At 39.2% G+C, this 17,662-nt stretch overlaps 1 protein-coding gene and 1 long non-coding RNA gene across 2 annotated transcripts; both read left to right on the top strand.

Annotated features, from left to right (window-relative positions):
* Nucleotides 1-4,853: 4,853 nt before the first annotated feature.
* Nucleotides 4,854-8,360, top strand: LOC139441711 (contactin-2-like). Its single transcript, XM_071222507.1, has 5 exons — nt 4,854-4,896; nt 5,718-5,768; nt 6,153-6,482; nt 7,548-7,850; nt 8,347-8,360. The coding sequence occupies exons 1-5, from the start codon at nt 4,854-4,856 to the stop codon at nt 8,358-8,360; spliced, it is 741 nt and encodes a 246-aa protein (XP_071078608.1).
* Nucleotides 8,361-11,737: 3,377 nt separating this feature from the next.
* Nucleotides 11,738-13,511, top strand: LOC139441739 (uncharacterized). Its single transcript, XR_011651642.1, has 3 exons — nt 11,738-11,775; nt 12,106-12,213; nt 12,534-13,511. It is a non-coding gene; the product is annotated as an uncharacterized lncRNA (long non-coding RNA).
* The last annotated feature ends 4,151 nt before the right edge of the window (nt 13,512-17,662 follow it).

The raw sequence follows: 17,662 nt of genomic DNA, 5'->3' as shown, positions 1-17,662 counted from the left end.
GACAACACAGTCACAGACAGGAATGATGTGTTAGTACAGAGGAAGAGAGTCAGTGTCAATGTCAGAGGTAGGTGTACTTTGCATATGAGTGTAGAGTGAACAACAAGCCACAGACAGAAATGATGTGTTATTACAGAGGAAGAGAGTCATTGCTAATGTTAGAGGTAAATGTACTTTGTGTATGAGTGTAGACAACACAGTCACAGACAGGAATGATGTGTTAGTACAGAGGAAGAGAGTCAGTGTCAGTGTTAGAGGTAGGTGTACTTTGTGTATGAGTGTAGAGTGGACAACACAGGCACAGACAGGAATGATGTGTTAGTACAGAGGAAGAGAGTCAGTGTCAGTGTTAGAGGTAGGTGTACTTTGTGTATGAGTGTAGAGTGGACAACACAGTCACAGACAGGAATGATGTGTTAGTACAGAGGAAGAGAGTCAGTGTCAATGTTAGAGGTAGGTGTACTTTGTGTATGAGTGTAGAGTGGACAACACAGGCACAGACAGGAATGATGTGTCAGTGCAGAGAAAGAGAGTTAGTGTCAATGTTAGAGGTAGGTGTACTTTGTGTATGAGTGTAGAGTGGACAACACAGTCACAGACAGGAATGATGTGTTAGTATAGAGGAAGAGAGTCAGTGTCCATGTAGATAGGTGTACTTTGTGTATGAGTGTAGAGTGGACAACACAGTCACAGACAGGAATGATGTGTTAGTACAGAGGAAGAGAGTCAGTGTCCATGTAGATAGGTGTACTTTGCATATGAGTGTAGAGTGAACAACAAGCCACAGACAGAAATGATGTGTTATTACAGAGGAAGAGAGTCATTGCTAATGTTAGAGGTAAATGTACTTTGTGTATGAGTGTAGACAACACAGTCACAGACAGGAATGATGTGTTAGTACATAGGAAGAGAGTCAGTGTCAATGTTAGAGGTAGGTGTACTTTGTGTATGAGTGTAGAGTGGACAACACAGTCACAGACAGGAATGATGTGTTAGTACAGAGGAAGAGAGTATGTGTCCATGTAGATAGGTGTACTTTGTGTATGAGTGTAGAGTGGACAACACAGTCACAGAGAGAAATGATGTGTTAGTACATAGGAAGAGAGTCAGTGTCAATGTTAGAGGTAGGTGTACTTTGTGTATGAGTGTAGAGTGGACAACACAGTCACAGACAGGAATGATGTGTTAGTACAGAGGAAGAGAGTCAGTGTCAATGTTAGAGGTAGGTGTACTTTGTGTATGAGTGTAGAGTGGACAACACAGTCACAGACAGGAATGATGTGTTAGTACAGAGGAAGAGAGTCAGTGTCCATGTAGATAGGTGTACTTTGTGTATGAGTGTAGAGTGGACAACACAGTCACAGACAGGAATGATGTGTTAGTACATAGGAAGAGAGTCAGTGTCAATGTTAGAGGTAGGTGTACTTTGTGTATGAGTGTAGAGTGGACAACACAGTCACAGACAGGAATGATGTGCTTGTTCAGAGGAAAGAGAGTAGGTGCCAATGTTAGAGGTAGGTGTACTTTGTGTATGAGTGTAGAGTGGACAACACAGTCACAGACAGGAATGATGTGTTAGTACAGAGGAAGAGAGTCAGTGTCAATGCTAGAGGTAGGTGTACTTTGTGTATTAGCGTAGAGTGGACAACAAGCCACAGACAGAAATGATGTGTTATTACAGAGGAAGAGAGTCAGTGTCAATGTTAGAGGTAGGTGTACTTTGTGTATGAGTGTAGAGTGGACAACACAGTCACAGACAGGAATGATGTGTTAGTACAGAGGAAGAGAGTCAGTGTCAATGCTAGAGGTAGGTGTACTTTGTGTATTAGCGTAGAGTGAACAACAAGCCACAGACAGAAATGATGTGTTATTACAGAGGAAGAGAGTCATTGCTAATGTTAGAGGTAAATGTACTTTGTGTATGAGTGTAGACAACACAGTCACAGACAGGAATGATGTGTAAGTACATAGGAAGAGAGTCAGTGTCAATGTTAGAGGTAGGTGTACTTTGTGTATGAGTGTAGAGTGGACAACACAGTCACAGACAGGAATGATGTGTTAGTACAGAGGAAGAGAGTCTGTGTCCATGTAGATAGGTGTACTTTGTGTATGAGTGTAGAGTGGACAACACAGTCACAGACAGAAATGATGTGTTAGTACATAGGAAGAGAGTCAGTGTCAATGTTAGAGGTAGGTGTACTTTGTGTATGAGTGTAGAGTGGACAACACTGTCACAGACAGGAATGATGTGTTAGTACAGAGGAAGAGAGTCAGTGTCAGTGTTAGAGGTAGGTGTACTTTGTGTATGAGTGTAGAGTGGACAACACAGTCACAGACAGGAATGATGTGTTAGTACAGAGGAAGAGAGTCAGTGTCAATGTTAGAGGTAGGTGTACTTTGTGTATGAGTGTAGAGTGGACAACACAGTCACAGACAGGAATGATGTGTTAGTACAGAGGAAGAGAGTCTGTGTCAATGTTAGAGGTAGGTGTACTTTGTGTATGAGTGTAGAGTGGACAACACAGTCACAGACAGGAATGATGTGTTAGTACAGAGGAAGAGAGTCTGTGTCCATGTAGATAGGTGTACTTTGTGTATGAGTGTAGAGTGGACAACACAGTCACAGACAGGAATGGTGTGTTAGTACATAGGAAGAGAGTCAGTGTCAATGTTAGAGGTAGGTGTACTTTGTGTATGAGTGTAGAGTGGACAACACAGTCACAGACAGGAATGATGTGCTTGTTCAGAGGAAAGAGAGTAGGTGCCAATGTTAGAGGTAGGTGTACTTTGTGTATGAGTGTAGAGTGGACAACACAGTCACAGACAGGAATGATGTGTTAGTACAGAGGAAGAGAGTCAGTGTCAATGCTAGAGGTAGGTGTACTTTGTGTATTAGCGTAGAGTGGACAACAAGCCACAGACAGAAATGATGTGTTATTACAGAGGAAGAGAGTCAGTGTCAATGTTAGAGGTAGGTGTACTTTGTGTATGAGTGTAGAGTGGACAACACAGTCACAGACAGGAATGATGTGTTAGTACAGAGGAAGAGAGTCTGTGTCCATGTAGATAGGTGTACTTTGTGTATGAGTGTAGAGTGGACAACACTGTCACAGACAGGAATGATGTGTTAGTATAGAGGAAGAGAGTCAGTGTCCATGTAGATAGGTGTACTTTGTGTATGAGTGTAGAGGGGACAACGCTGTCACAGACAGGAATGATGTGTTAGTACATAGGAAGAGAGTCAGTGTCAATGTTAGAGGTAGGTGTACTTTGTGTATGAGTGTGGAGTGGACAACACAGTCACAGACAGGAATGATGTGTTAGTACAGAGGAAGAGAGTCAGTGTCAATGTTAGAGGTAGGTGTACTTTGTGTATGAGTGTAGAGTGGACAACACAGTCACAGACAGAAATGATGTGTTAGTACAGAGGAAGAGAGTATGTGTCTATGTAAATAGGTGTACTTTGCATATGAGTGTAGAGTGAACAACAAGCCACAGACAGAAATGATGTGTTATTACAGAGGAAGAGAGTCATTGCTAATGTTAGAGGTAAATGTACTTTGTGTATGAGTGTAGACAACACAGTCACAGACAGGAATGATGTGTTATTACAGAGGAAGAGAGTCAGTGTCAATGTTAGAGGTAGGTGTACTTTGTGTATGAGTGTAGAGTGGACAACACAGTCACAGACAGGAATGATGTGTTAGTACAGAGGAAGAGAGTCTGTGTCCATGTAGATAGGTGTACTTTGTGTATGAGTGTAGAGTGGACAACACTGTCACAGACAGGAATGATGTGTTAGTATAGAGGAAGAGAGTCAGTGTCCATGTAGATAGGTGTACTTTGTGTATGAGTGTAGAGGGGACAACGCTGTCACAGACAGGAATGATGTGTTAGTACATAGGAAGAGAGTCAGTGTCAATGTTAGAGGTAGGTGTACTTTGTGTATGAGTGTGGAGTGGACAACACAGTCACAGACAGGAATGATGTGTTAGTACAGAGGAAGAGAGTCAGTGTCAATGTTAGAGGTAGGTGTACTTTGTGTATGAGTGTAGAGTGGACAACACAGTCACAGACAGAAATGATGTGTTAGTACAGAGGAAGAGAGTATGTGTCTATGTAAATAGGTGTACTTTGCATATGAGTGTAGAGTGAACAACAAGCCACAGACAGAAATGATGTGTTATTACAGAGGAAGAGAGTCATTGCTAATGTTAGAGGTAAATGTACTTTGTGTATGAGTGTAGACAACACAGTCACAGACAGGAATGATGTGTTAGTACAGAGGAAGAGAGTCAGTGTCAATGTTAGAGGTAGGTGTACTTTGTGTATGAGTGTAGAGTGGACAACACAGTCACAGACAGGAATGATGTGTTAGTACAGAGGAAGAGAGTCTGTGTCCATGTAGATAGGTGTACTTTGTGTATGAGTGTAGAGTGGACAACACAGTCACAGACAGAAATGATGTGTTAGTACAGAGGAAGAGAGTCAGTGTCAATGTTAGAGGTAGGTGTACTTTGTGTATGAGTGTAGAGTGGACAACACAGTCACAGACAGGAATGATGTGTTAGTACAGAGGAAGAGAGTCAGTGTCAATGTTAGAGGTAGGTGTACTTTGTGTATGAGTGTAGAGTGGACAACACAGTCACAGACAGGAATGATGTGTTAGTACAGAGGAAGAGAGTCTGTGTCCATGTAGATAGGTGTACTTTGTGTATGAGTGTAGAGTGGACAACACAGTCACAGACAGGAATGATGTGTTAGTACATAGGAAGAGAGTCAGTGTCAATGTTAGAGGTAGGTGTACTTTGTGTATGAGTGTAGAGTGGACAACACAGTCACAGACAGGAATGATGTGCTTGTTCAGAGGAAAGAGAGTAGGTGCCAATGTTAGAGGTAGGTGTACTTTGTGTATGAGTGTAGAGTGGACAACACAGTCACAGACAGGAATGATGTGTTAGTACAGAGGAAGAGAGTCAGCGTCAATGCTAGAGGTAGGTGTACTTTGTGTATTAGCGTAGAGTGGACAACAAGCCACAGACAGAAATGATGTGTTATTACAGAGGAAGAGAGTCAGTGTCAATGTTAGAGGTAGGTGTACTTTGTGTATGAGTGTGGAGTGGACAACACAGTCACAGACAGGAATGATGTGTTAGTACAGAGGAAGAGAGTCTGTGTCCATGTAGATAGGTGTAATTTGTGTATGAGTGTAGAGTGGACAACACTGTCACAGACAGGAATGATGTGTTAGTATAGAGGAAGAGAGTCAGTGTCCATGTAGATAGGTGTACTTTGTGTATGAGTGTAGAGGGGACAACGCTGTCACAGACAGGAATGATGTGTTAGTACATAGGAAGAGAGTCAGTGTCAATGTTAGAGGTAGGTGTACTTTGTGTATGAGTGTGGAGTGGACAACACAGTCACAGACAGGAATGATGTGTTAGTACAGAGGAAGAGAGTCAGTGTCAATGTTAGAGGTAGGTGTACTTTGTGTATGAGTGTAGAGTGGACAACACAGTCACAGACAGGAATGATGTGTTAGTACAGAGGAAGAGAGTCAGTGTCAATGTTAGAGGTAGGTGTACTTTGTGTATGAGTGTAGAGTGGGCAACACAGTGGCAGACAGGAATGATATGTTAGTACAGAGGAAGAGAGTCAGTATCCATGTAGATAGGTGTACTTTGTGTATGAGTGTAGAGTGGACAACACTGTCACAGACAGGAATGATGTGTTAGTACAGAGGAAGAGAGTCAGTGTCAATGTTAGAGGTAGGTGTACTTTGTGTGGGAGTGTAGAGTGGACAACACTGTCACTGACAGGAATACATTGTTAGTACAGAGGCAGTGTCAATGTCAAAGGCAGGTGTATTATGTGCATGAGTGTGGACAACACAGAGAAAGAATGTACATGTTATGTCGCAATAATTATCATATACAGGTACTTTCAATGATGACATTAAACCAAAACACATTTATGAAATTACATATGTGTGTATTTCCTTTTGCTCTGAATATAGCATCGCCCAAATTTACAGATGATTCGGCACTGAAGTGGGAACAAGCGAGTTTTTACAACAGTAACCTGAACTACACGTCTTTTAACTGGATCAGGCTTGAACACCTTGTTTTTTTTTCGGTGTTTTTGTGTTACAGCATCTCCAAAGTTTACGGATGATTCCAAACACATATTCGGTGCTGAAGTAGGAACAGACACAACAGTGGTACAGAGTTTCTACAACAGTGACCTGAACTATACCTCATTTAACTGGACATTTGGACAGCTGGACACCCCCGTCAACAGACCAGGCTCAGTCAGGTCAAGTCAGGTGACACTGAGGAAGAACAAGAAGGAGGTGCAGCATGCTGGCTTCAGTGTGTCTCTGGAGATCCAGAACTTCCAGGAACAGGACATCGGCGTCTACACAGTCACTGTGTGTAATGTAGTGGGCTGTAACTCATCACAGGTCAACCTGACAGCAGCAGGTAGAAACTGTATTGTTTATGCAGTGAATGAGTGAGTATGGTTTTACGCCGTTTTTAGCTATATTCCAGCAAATGGGCTTACCACACATGTGGGGAATCGAACCCGGGCCTTCGGTAAAACAAACGAAGTATTCTTCATGTAAAAACAAACTCATAAAATTCTTAGTAAGAGAGTACTACCTAGTTTGTTGCAAATGATCGGAGGTTAACTTGACAGTTGGGGGTAATTCTATTGTATGCTCTACATTAAAATTATCGACTAATGTCATAAAATTTGTTTCGTTTCTTTTACATAAATCTACACACAACTGTGTTGACATTTTGGAAAAAAAAAGTATATACACAATCGGAATTTTCCAAAGAACATGGAGGACATTATGTTCCAGAAGAAAGAATTTTTCAAATCCAACATAATGTTCGAAACTGGGATATACTAGTTAATACTGATGTGCCTACGTAAAGCCCATTTTTCCATTGCAATTTAACTGCTGTCCTCTAACTAGATATCAGTGCGAAACGTTCAAGTTGTTGTATAGAGCGACAAAACCCGTCCATATCCAATGGAAATATCTGCATGAAGCAGAGTCGATTGTACGATTCCGACTATATCATAAGCATGTGAATGTTTTGTTGTCGTTTGAACCTTGCAATTGGTTTCATCAGTGTTTTTGCAAATAGCTAAACATAAAAAAATAATCAACGTATTTATTTGACCTTAAGGGTGTGAGGGAGGTGGGAGGTCATTGAAATTGTATGCTGTTTGCATCCTAGCAAGGACAGTATGCTGGTTGGAGATTATGGCAATGGCGATTGTGCCTGTTGAAATATGCTGATGCTGATGCTGCTCGAACTGTGGACTAAGGCATATGTGAATGCTTGTCCGTTCACACATAGGACACGCACACGTGCATGCACGTCGCTATATAAGTTCAATAATCTTGGACGCGACGTTAAACCCCATTTCACCTCACCTCACCACGCATAGGACACAACAATTCATACGCTGTACGTTTCCATCTTTGCCGATTGCATATTTTTGAACTACATTAGTGTTTCTATACCCAGGACCTCCGTTGGTTCCCCTGGAGTTCATGGTTGTCAACACCACAGAGACCAGCATCCAGCTGAGATGGAAGTCTAACTACCCTGGTGGAGATTACACACAGACATTCCTCCTGCACTACAGAGTGGAGACGTCGGGGGAGTGGAAGATGCAGGAGTGTGAGGACAACCCCGGGGGATATGTGTACGCTGACGTCACAGGTCTCCAGTCAGGAACTCGGTATGAGTTCAAGGTGGTGGCCAGGAATACCAGGGAGCAGAACAACGAGGGACCCTTCACACAAGTCGAGTCACAGGAAACAACACGTAATGATAATTTATTACTTGCCCGTGAAGAGATCACCCGTTTAATAAACATACAACTGTATTACACATTGTGTAATACCAAAACGCGTGCTTGTGTACTCTCGGAACACGTTTCACGAACAAATATTGAAAGCTCTCAACATCGCTTGGCTTATTCAAAGACATTGCGTGTGGAGTTGATAGATCATTGAGAGGAGCTTATGCACACTCGATGACCCCAGCAACCTTGTTGCTAGGGTGACGTCACATGGCATTGTTTCGCCGATGGGTCTTGCAACAAAATTCCACAAATTACGTCATCGGGTATTGTGACGTTATTGTAAAGTTTGAGGTACAAGGCCCGTTCAACAAGGCGATCGTATTGTAGCGCAACGAAAGTCATTAGTCTAAGTTAAAGTATGTGAGTTGCGATAGTCTTAGCCCTACGATAATTTTGTGAATTCTAAAGGTGGACCATTGTATGGTATTAAATTCATACCTTTTGACGTGTTTGAAGTATTATTCTGTTAAACTCAATTGGACTATGCCGTGGATCGTGTAAGTGTCAGCTATCCTATTCATACTCAACAGTATAATTCTAAAAACGTTGTAAATGGCAAGTAATAAATAAAATACTAAACGCGCTCCCGTGTAAAACCAATTTTATGAAACTCGTGAATAGTTTCATAAAATTGGTATTACATGGAGCTCGTTTAGTATTCTATATATATCAAACATATTAGTTTATGAAGACTTGAAAATGTTTTACATTCGTACAGTGAGAGGAGTACAGTGAGAGTCGAGGCAGGTATTTACTCCAGACGCTATTCACAATGAACATCAGTAACCTAAATGTGTGACTAGACATTAGTACTATGAAATAGACGTGAGGTAATATATTGAGATTCAAGGGAAGATAAAATGCCACGGACTAAACGTCTCTGAAACACACACGGTAAACATTGTCTAAATGTCCTTTGCAATGGAATTGAGAAATTAACGTATTTGTTTATATTTATCTATCACCAGGTCGTCCACCCCAGTCTGGTGTGCCAGAGTCATCACTTGGAATTGGCCTTGGTGTAGGGCTGGGGATATGTATCATTGTTATCATAGTGATGGGCGCAGCACTGATCTATCTTAGAAGACGTCTTCTGTTATCAACAGATGATCGAGGTAATGTGAACATGATGTAGGCTTTTGTGCAGTTCTCCGATTTATACTTTCAGTGAACAATTATCAGAGAGAATAGGAATTCGAACCCACGGTGATATGTTTCTGGCAGGCCTGAAGGAAGCGTAGATAATTTGACCACACATTGCTGCCATCAACCATCAAGTATTTATGACAAAGAGACAGCAACATCTTTAAGCCACGACGTGGTAGTTCAACTTTTGCGCTCCTGAATTATTGAACTAGTGCGATAGAAATGTTCGTCAGTCATAGGGAGGTGTGTTCTCATTGCGATATATTCATACGATTAAACATTGAAATAATCATCCATAACTATGTATTTACAATTACCAGTCTATTTTAACAGGTCCACTGTAATAAGTGTATTGATGTTCTTCGAGGAATGTTTCCTGGTGACTTCAGTCTTGATACTTATGGTTTGTATTATTTGCTGTAGGTAAACCTGCTGCTCAGATTCAAGACAGGTAAGTTGTGCAAAACACTTTCAAGTGAGGTATTATAGAAACTCAAATATGCACCTAAAACTTGTACTAATGCAAGTTATTTATGTTATGCTTAATAATCAAGTTAAGAATCATATTCAATTGTTTGATGAAAAGGTTTCATTTGTATTCACTGTATTTTCTCTTCAGAGACATTCGGGAGCAACCGATTGGCAACACTCAGAACTCAGGTAAGACAATTGCTTTGATAGTTTCATTAATGTTTGCACTTAGCAGTCGTTTAGGTGGAGCAGGACACGGATCGAATTCAGAAGTTCAGAGGTATCGACAGCAGCACCAAGAACTTGTAATGAAATCAGGTTCATGTCCTTTCTTCCATATGCTGATGAAGTTTTATCTTGTTAAAGAACATCTTGCTGTGCGATGTCAGAACATAACTAAAAATCCCTTAGCTATCACTCATTTTAGATTGGTAGTCAGAAAATTATATATACAACATTCATTGATAGGTTATAACTACAACTGAGGCTGTCTTCAACATTGTGATTGTGACCGAAGTTTCGTATAGTCACATAGGGTTTGTATTCACGGGTCTTTAAACTTATTTACAATCAAAATACTGTCACGTGCGTTATGATATACATTCTACTATCTGGTGGTTACATTATTTTACAATACATTTCACAATTGAATATACATTCCATGACTTATGAAGTGTTTAATGCTGAATCATATTCGTTGGGTTTAAAGTGGTTGTAGCTACGTTCGTATATTGAATATATATAGGTGAAATTCACATCCATACCATCCAACATACCGGTGAGGTGTTATGTACATGTTGTATTCTATTGCAACAATATATAATATCACCTAGTTTGGTTAATCTTTTTAATTTTAACCAGTGGCGACTACCTGGATGAAAGGTGTAAAACAGATATATGCCCGCTTCACAAGAAAGGATTTGTTAATGACATGCAGAACTACAGAGAAATTTCATTGCTGCCACCTATTGGGGAAATATTTCCTGAAATCCTCAAGGGAAGATTATAGAAATGGTCAAAGGCAGCCATAACAATATCAAATATCAAATTTACTGTTTAAGTATTTGTTGTGACTGATGGGGACTTTCTTTAACACTATCAAGCCTCAGATTGTTGTGTTTCGGAATGGAAGATATTCAATAAGTTATGAAAAGTGGTTTTATAAATGAAACTAGATTACAGTTATCTCTAATTACAAATATGTTTGACTTATGTTTATTCTCAAAGCCGATTGGACAAGTGCATCCTCAACACTATCACAACAAGCAGTGAAAGTATGTCTGCTGATCTTTGAACTTCATAATCTATGTGTTGGACTGGAAATAAACAATCGTGTCAAGATTATTTGATACAATGGTGTTACCTATCTTAACCAACGATGGGGAAATATGGGGATTTGAAACCAACTATTTCAAGAGAAAATTGTAGTTAAATGCTAATAATGATGCTGTTCTTGGGGATTGTGGCAGAAACACTTTATACCTGCCATATCTTTCAAAACGTATCACCTTTTGGACTTCAAAGATAACAATAGTCTTGCTGACGTACCTAATGTTTTTATGGACTTGATAGTGTAACGTCATGGATGCCACCCACATAAAGGGTATTTTATTTAAATGAACTTGGCTCTGCTTGGATTTCTAAAGACGTTGGAAACAAATGTATAGTTTCATTAGCATCTAAACAACACATAAAAGTTGTCGACCTTTTAACAGTGGAGAGAATCACTGAACATTAACTCTATTAACGCCTACATATTATTCTATTCTAAACATAGAATTGTATCTAACTAGCATTGAAGTAGTTCTCTATAGGCAATCTTTATCCAGTTTTCCTTGTGGTTGCCATAATTTAAAGAGTGAGCCTGAACATAGATCTGGTGTTGATAAAGCATATCGGTTATTTTGTTTTATATTTGGTTACGACTATGTTGAGTATGAGTTTCATTTCTTACTTTTGTTGATTTAATGAAAAGGTTGAGTCACCATCGAGTTTATTATAATCCATGCTTGGAGTGTATTGTAAATCTCACCAATACCAAATGCCCAACTGTATTTCATGCTTTTAATTTCTTACTGTCAGTACGCATATGATATATATTTTCTTATTTTGCATAACGAAACACATATGTTCTGTCCTGTAGGCCTATGGCCTTTTAAACAATTTCGGGTTGTATTCTAACATTTCAGACATCCAGGATCTTACTCAATATGCCAGGTTTGAGGAGTGTGCCATATTCCCAGTTAAAGATCTACGAAAACACTAAAGGTGAGTTAATGGCTTCTAGGAACAGTTGGTGAACCTGTCAATTGACAATAAGCATGGATGAGTTCCACAAGAGACAGCCCAATCATTTCTTATCAGGATGTACAATAGACATATCTTCATGTTGGAGACTAATACTGTCTTTGAATACAAATCAAATGACAGCAATCGAATCATATAGATGCAATCAAATATTCCATATCAGCTATTGCAGAAGTATTTAATGTTGGTTCTGCCAACCAATACGTGATACAGACCTAACAATCAACTAGTTTTACATGTCAGGTGTTTTGATAATTTGCATGGACTTGAGTTTATCTTCATGTTACAAAGGTCGCGTGCCACATGAGCCGGAGTATGAAGGTCTACAGGAGCGGTCGCCATCCACCTACGAAGCTGTGGCGTTAAAAACGTTTGAAAACATGGACAGGAAAGTGAAAGGTTGAACATTTATTCCTATCTACTGTCTTTGAGTGTTTACCTATTGCAGTGTAACCTGGTGTTGGTAACCGTGTATGATTTTATGTATACAAGGAAGTTTTGTGGCATGTTAAGCAGATATAATAATATGCATTTATGTTTATCAGTGTGTGAAGAAGTGTATGTTATGAAGGATTACTTTATCCAAGAGTCAAACATGCTGAGCTCGGTCATCCATCTAGCTACTCTGATCTCTCAAATGTGGACCTGTGACGTGTGCACTGCAGTCCTGTCGGAACAAGAATGTGTAACTGGTCTTATTTCCTCCCTTATTGTTTCAGATCCGACCTACGCCAATACATCAACAACGGGATAAAACGTGTAGACCAAATATGATATCAAGCATAACTTTACAAGCGCTTCCAGACAGGCTGCTTCAGTCAAACAAACAAACATAAAAATGATTCACTTGTTTTTAAAAATTCTTCTGAAAACCCTCATTAGCTTTCGTAGAAGACGGCCCGATACATCCAGACTAAGGTCAATTAATTAATTCAATATATGTTGAAATATTTTCTCAAGGGTTTTGATTGTCACACGAAGTTCAGAAACATTTTTATATACAACTTGCCTTGTCAGGAACTTTAAAGGGAGGGGAATAAGTCATATGAGCATGTTGTAAAACTTCAACATACATGTATCTTGCACAATGTAGGCTTCCATACCACATACCTTGTTTTAACCCTGAAGAACCCATAAAAAATTACACCAAAATGATTTTAATCCTACTTTCTATATTTTAAAATTTAACACTCAGCAATACCTAGTTACAACACTCAGATTTACACACTGTTACTGTATCACACCCAAAACTATACATACACATTATTTCGCATTGCTTCCAAGACATATACATTTTACACGGGTAACCAACCATCAGACAGAATGAAACGATTCTGTTGATATCGAAATTAAACGGTCTCTGTAATTACCCGTTTGAAATCGATTTTCCATTTAAGCTGAAAGAACTGCAAGAACAATGATGTTTAGTAGCATAACTGAAATGTGTAAAGTAAAGCTGGTCACTGATGTGTCTATATTGTTAAATGGGAGCTATCATCTCAGCTACAACATACAGTTGTATGACTCTGTCATTAATTATATCAACCACACTAATAGTTTTTTTTATGTAAAACCTCGTTCCTGCTACTTTCTCTGTTTGTGTATATTCCGTCTTTTGTACATATGTCAATGTTGTTACTTTATAACGCTAACCATGTGAAACTTTCGGAGTGGTCTGCGTAAGTTGTGAAAACTTGTGCCAGATCCTTTTCCTTGTAAATAAAATATGTTTAACTCAATGGACATGTTCGTGTTTGTTAAAATGTTTACATAACTGGCGCAGGTTGTAAGAGTATTCACCCATTAGATCTATGCCACTAGACCTCGCACAGTGAACCAGAGTTTGAGTAACAGCGTCCATGGTCACAAGCTAGTACAGCCTTAAAGTAAGGGTGAACCATAAACAACTGCAACTACTAGTTTGGTTGTATGCATGTACATCAGTAATCCCTCTCAGCACCTAAACACATTGTAATGTCATAATTTACCCAAGATGTCAAGTTCTGTCCGTGTGAATGTGATACATATCCCGTGCTAGTGTAACCCAACAATGGAACTGACATGTTAATTGAATTGCCTGTTCGGGGGATTGCACTGAACGCGATGTTTAACCACACGTTGAAGTATTCATCAAATATCCTTTACATAAAGGAATATTGCGGTCTTTGTTGCTTCATACAACATTTGTGGTTTGCGTCCGGGCTACACACCGTCAAACAAATATATCGGCGCTTATTCTCCCGTATGGGGCCTTGAGTACAAAGCTGTAATTCGACATTCAGTCTAGCTTACGTCTCGCACTCAGATGATCAAAGCATGGAAATTTCGGTTACTCACATTTACTCCATTAATTCGTATCACGAATGATCATATTACGTCTCCACTAGCCTGTTGACATGTGTCTACAAGCCAACTAAACTAAAGTTTATGCTGATGAAAACATACACCAAAAAGTTTAACTTACTTACCACCCTCATGGAAAGTTTTAAGGAGTTACTAGTATTTAATGTAAATTAGATCTAAACAAGAAAAAGAAGAAAAGTAAATATAGTAAATATAATGGTTTCATGATTTTTACTCAATTAACAAATATTGCTGAGTAATTAAGAGGTGATTTATGTAAGAGAATAAATACTGTTACTTCTGGCTATAACAATAACAATAACAACGTGGGCCGGTTGACTGTTAAACTAATAAATAGCTACAATCAATTAAAGACAACAGCAGTGATCAACAAGATACGAATTTAATGACATCCAATTTCAATTACATGAACATGGTTCCTTTTATTCCATTCACATTCCCAATCAACAAAGTTCCAAACATACTCATTTTCTCAAAAGAAAGCAAATACAAAATAGGGATGAAATGTGAGATGGGCTTCACGCAACCCTCATAAATGTGCAGCACATTATATGGGGCCCAAGACCTCTTATTTACACGAACAACATAAGTCACACTCATAATTTTAATTTGAGTTTGTTGTCACGCGCGTTTGTGTAAACATAAACACGATTGATATTTTGATTTGAATGTTTGGCTTTTCATATATCAACTCAAACATTTATTCTGTGTTCTTGTTACTGATTATGTTTTTCTCTTCCTGCACATATATATCTTCCCTATCCGATGTGTTCGGTCACCAATATATGTAAAGGAACTGATCCCATGGTCTGTGTCTGCTAGTGTCCAATAAGCAACTATGTATATTATTCTATGTAACATCTTCAGTCGGTAGGGTTACATAACCAGCAACACGAAAGTCAGATAAGATATCTCTCAACTAACAATAGTGTAGGCAGTGAACTTTGACATGCGTCATTGGAGCAATATGTCATTGTGTAAATATCTCACAACTTTGAAATGTGATAGTCAAGGGTCGTTTACCTGCAATAACATTCTTAACGCTTCGTGTGCACCGTCTGCTGACGTCACATCATGTGGGCGCAGTAAAGTATACGTCTTCAGTGACGCCGCTCTTGTGACAAATGTCAGAATTTGGACAATAAAACAATACGATAAAAAAGGATGAATAAATATTCGAAAATGAATCGTACAAGGAATCTATAGTAATATTTGGGTTATTCGTGGCGTTAGTTCATTCTACATAAAAGAATCAGTTGCAATTTATGTTTTACTGTGCATCGAGTTGCTTCTCTTTCAATTTGCTCCTTGACAAACGAATACAACTGGTCGTGGATACCATGCGGAACATAAACAGTTAACATAGTGTAGCACTAGGATGGCGATGTGTCACCTTGGTTGACGCCAATAAGATCCGAGGCTTACCCAAACATGTTTTATAACTTTTCTTTTGTGTATATCATGTCTGGACATTAGTATACAACATATGTATATCAACGCAAGAAAAAGGGCAACAGTGTTTCACGCAAAGTTCATTTTAAAGTTCTATTATTAATTTTTAAATGACATCTTTTAACTTAATATTCATAGAAACATATTTGCTACTTTATGGTTGTGATTCACAACTTGCACATGCATGCACGTTGCACAGTTATAATGTTTGGGTGTTTGTTGAGAGGATGATGCTCACACATGTGTTTTTTTAATGTGAACAACAGACAGTGAAAGTTGAGCTATAAGGTCCTCATCAAAACAGTTTTGTTTAACCGTAAATCACGCTTACACAGTGCCAGGGTATGCCATGATATGCTACAAACAGAAATGGAGCTAGATGTAGTTAATGTTCATGGAAACACAATATCATTTCTATGGAAACCTGCACTGGTCTGTCTTCTATATGTGACTTCCTGACAACAAGACAACCATATTCAGTTGGTTCCTCTATAGAATCGATACCAAACTGCAATATTAACATCTGGAAAAGTTCCTGGGTTCAGATTATTGGCAGAACTGTACTCAACCAGTTGAAGAGGCACAGCATCCGGCCTAGATGTCCAGCGATACGGTCAATTTTGTACCCAGATCACCGTCAGGCACGCCTTGCTTGATGAAGACACTATCGGATGTTCAGAAGACAAGACAGTATTTTTTTCATAGAGGAGTCTAAGTTTCATGATGGACAGCTCTGATGGTCGCGTGGGGGTCTACAGGAGTCCAGAAGAACGTTACTCGAATACGTCAGTTTGGTGTGGAAGTGTAATGGTATGGGGTGTCATCATATCTCATGGGAGAATAAAAAACATTATTGTTAATGGCAATTTGAATGATGCACGCTACTGGGACGACACCCTGAGATCATGTTCTACCCATTGTGCAATGCAGGGGCGTAACGTCAAGTCGCAGTAGGATAATGTCCGACCACATAGATAGGTGTTGTAAAATGACTTTTGGGGGGCATAATACCATTGCTGTACTACCATTGCCGGCTGTTTCTGCAGGTCTCTCCCTATAGAACATGTCTGAGATGAGAAATAGCGACGCCTACTACACGGCCAGAACCAGAACCAGCCGGTAATGCTAGCTCAGATGGTTCAAACCTTGGTTGACATCAGGCTATTTTCAATCATCGGTGATGCTTTAATTTAGGAACAGATCGAACATAATTCATTCTTTGATACAGGTCTGTCGTGACAAAATCTGTATCACCCAGGACAATCAAAATGCAATTAATGCAATCTAAATAAACATTCAAAAATGAATTATGTAAGTTAGTCAAAGTAATATGTTGGTTACTCATACTAATACATAATTCCTTTAGACACAAAACCAAAACCAAGAGAGAGATAACAAATTCAGATTAAACAGTGATTAAAATCTTACTAAATACGTACCATCAACAATGTACTCACTCACTCACTCACTCACACACTCACTCACTCACTCACTCACTCACTCACTCACTCACTCACTCACCCACCCACCCACCCACTCAATCACTCACTCACTCGTATTAACATTTCTGGTTTATCATCATGTGATGAAAGATATTTACATCTACGAGGGGTATATTAATCACAAGTAAAATCTGTTATAAGGAATTTTGAGGAATCCATACAAATTAAAATCCACATCCTAATAACGATTGTCTCGCAGCGCAGTCATTACTTACACTTATTAATTGACGTTTACTGAAAAGAAATAGTTTCAACGGTATGTTATTTAATGACCTTTTACTCAATAAAAAACACCGAATAGAGTGATTTAATTTCTGATGAAAGGATGTGTGATTGTCAACCCTCAATCAGGTTATTTCTATGACAATGCAAGTTTATAAAGTGTAAGTGAGACTTAATGGATCAGGCGGTCAGACTCCGTGATTTGGCACACACACTTACACTACCTGGCATACTCAGCGTCCGATTACACCCTGAAATAGCGTTAACAAATTCACCATTCATCTTATTGTATCTCCCCACGGGTGTTG

This window comes from Haliotis cracherodii, unplaced genomic scaffold, assembly GCF_022045235.1.
Source record: "Haliotis cracherodii isolate W230 unplaced genomic scaffold, xgHalCrac1.p SCAF_43, whole genome shotgun sequence".
NCBI classification, from domain to species: Eukaryota; Metazoa; Mollusca; class Gastropoda; order Lepetellida; family Haliotidae; genus Haliotis; species Haliotis cracherodii.
Note: the sequence above shows the minus strand (reverse complement) of the source record. Positions and strands in the feature narration are given on the sequence as shown.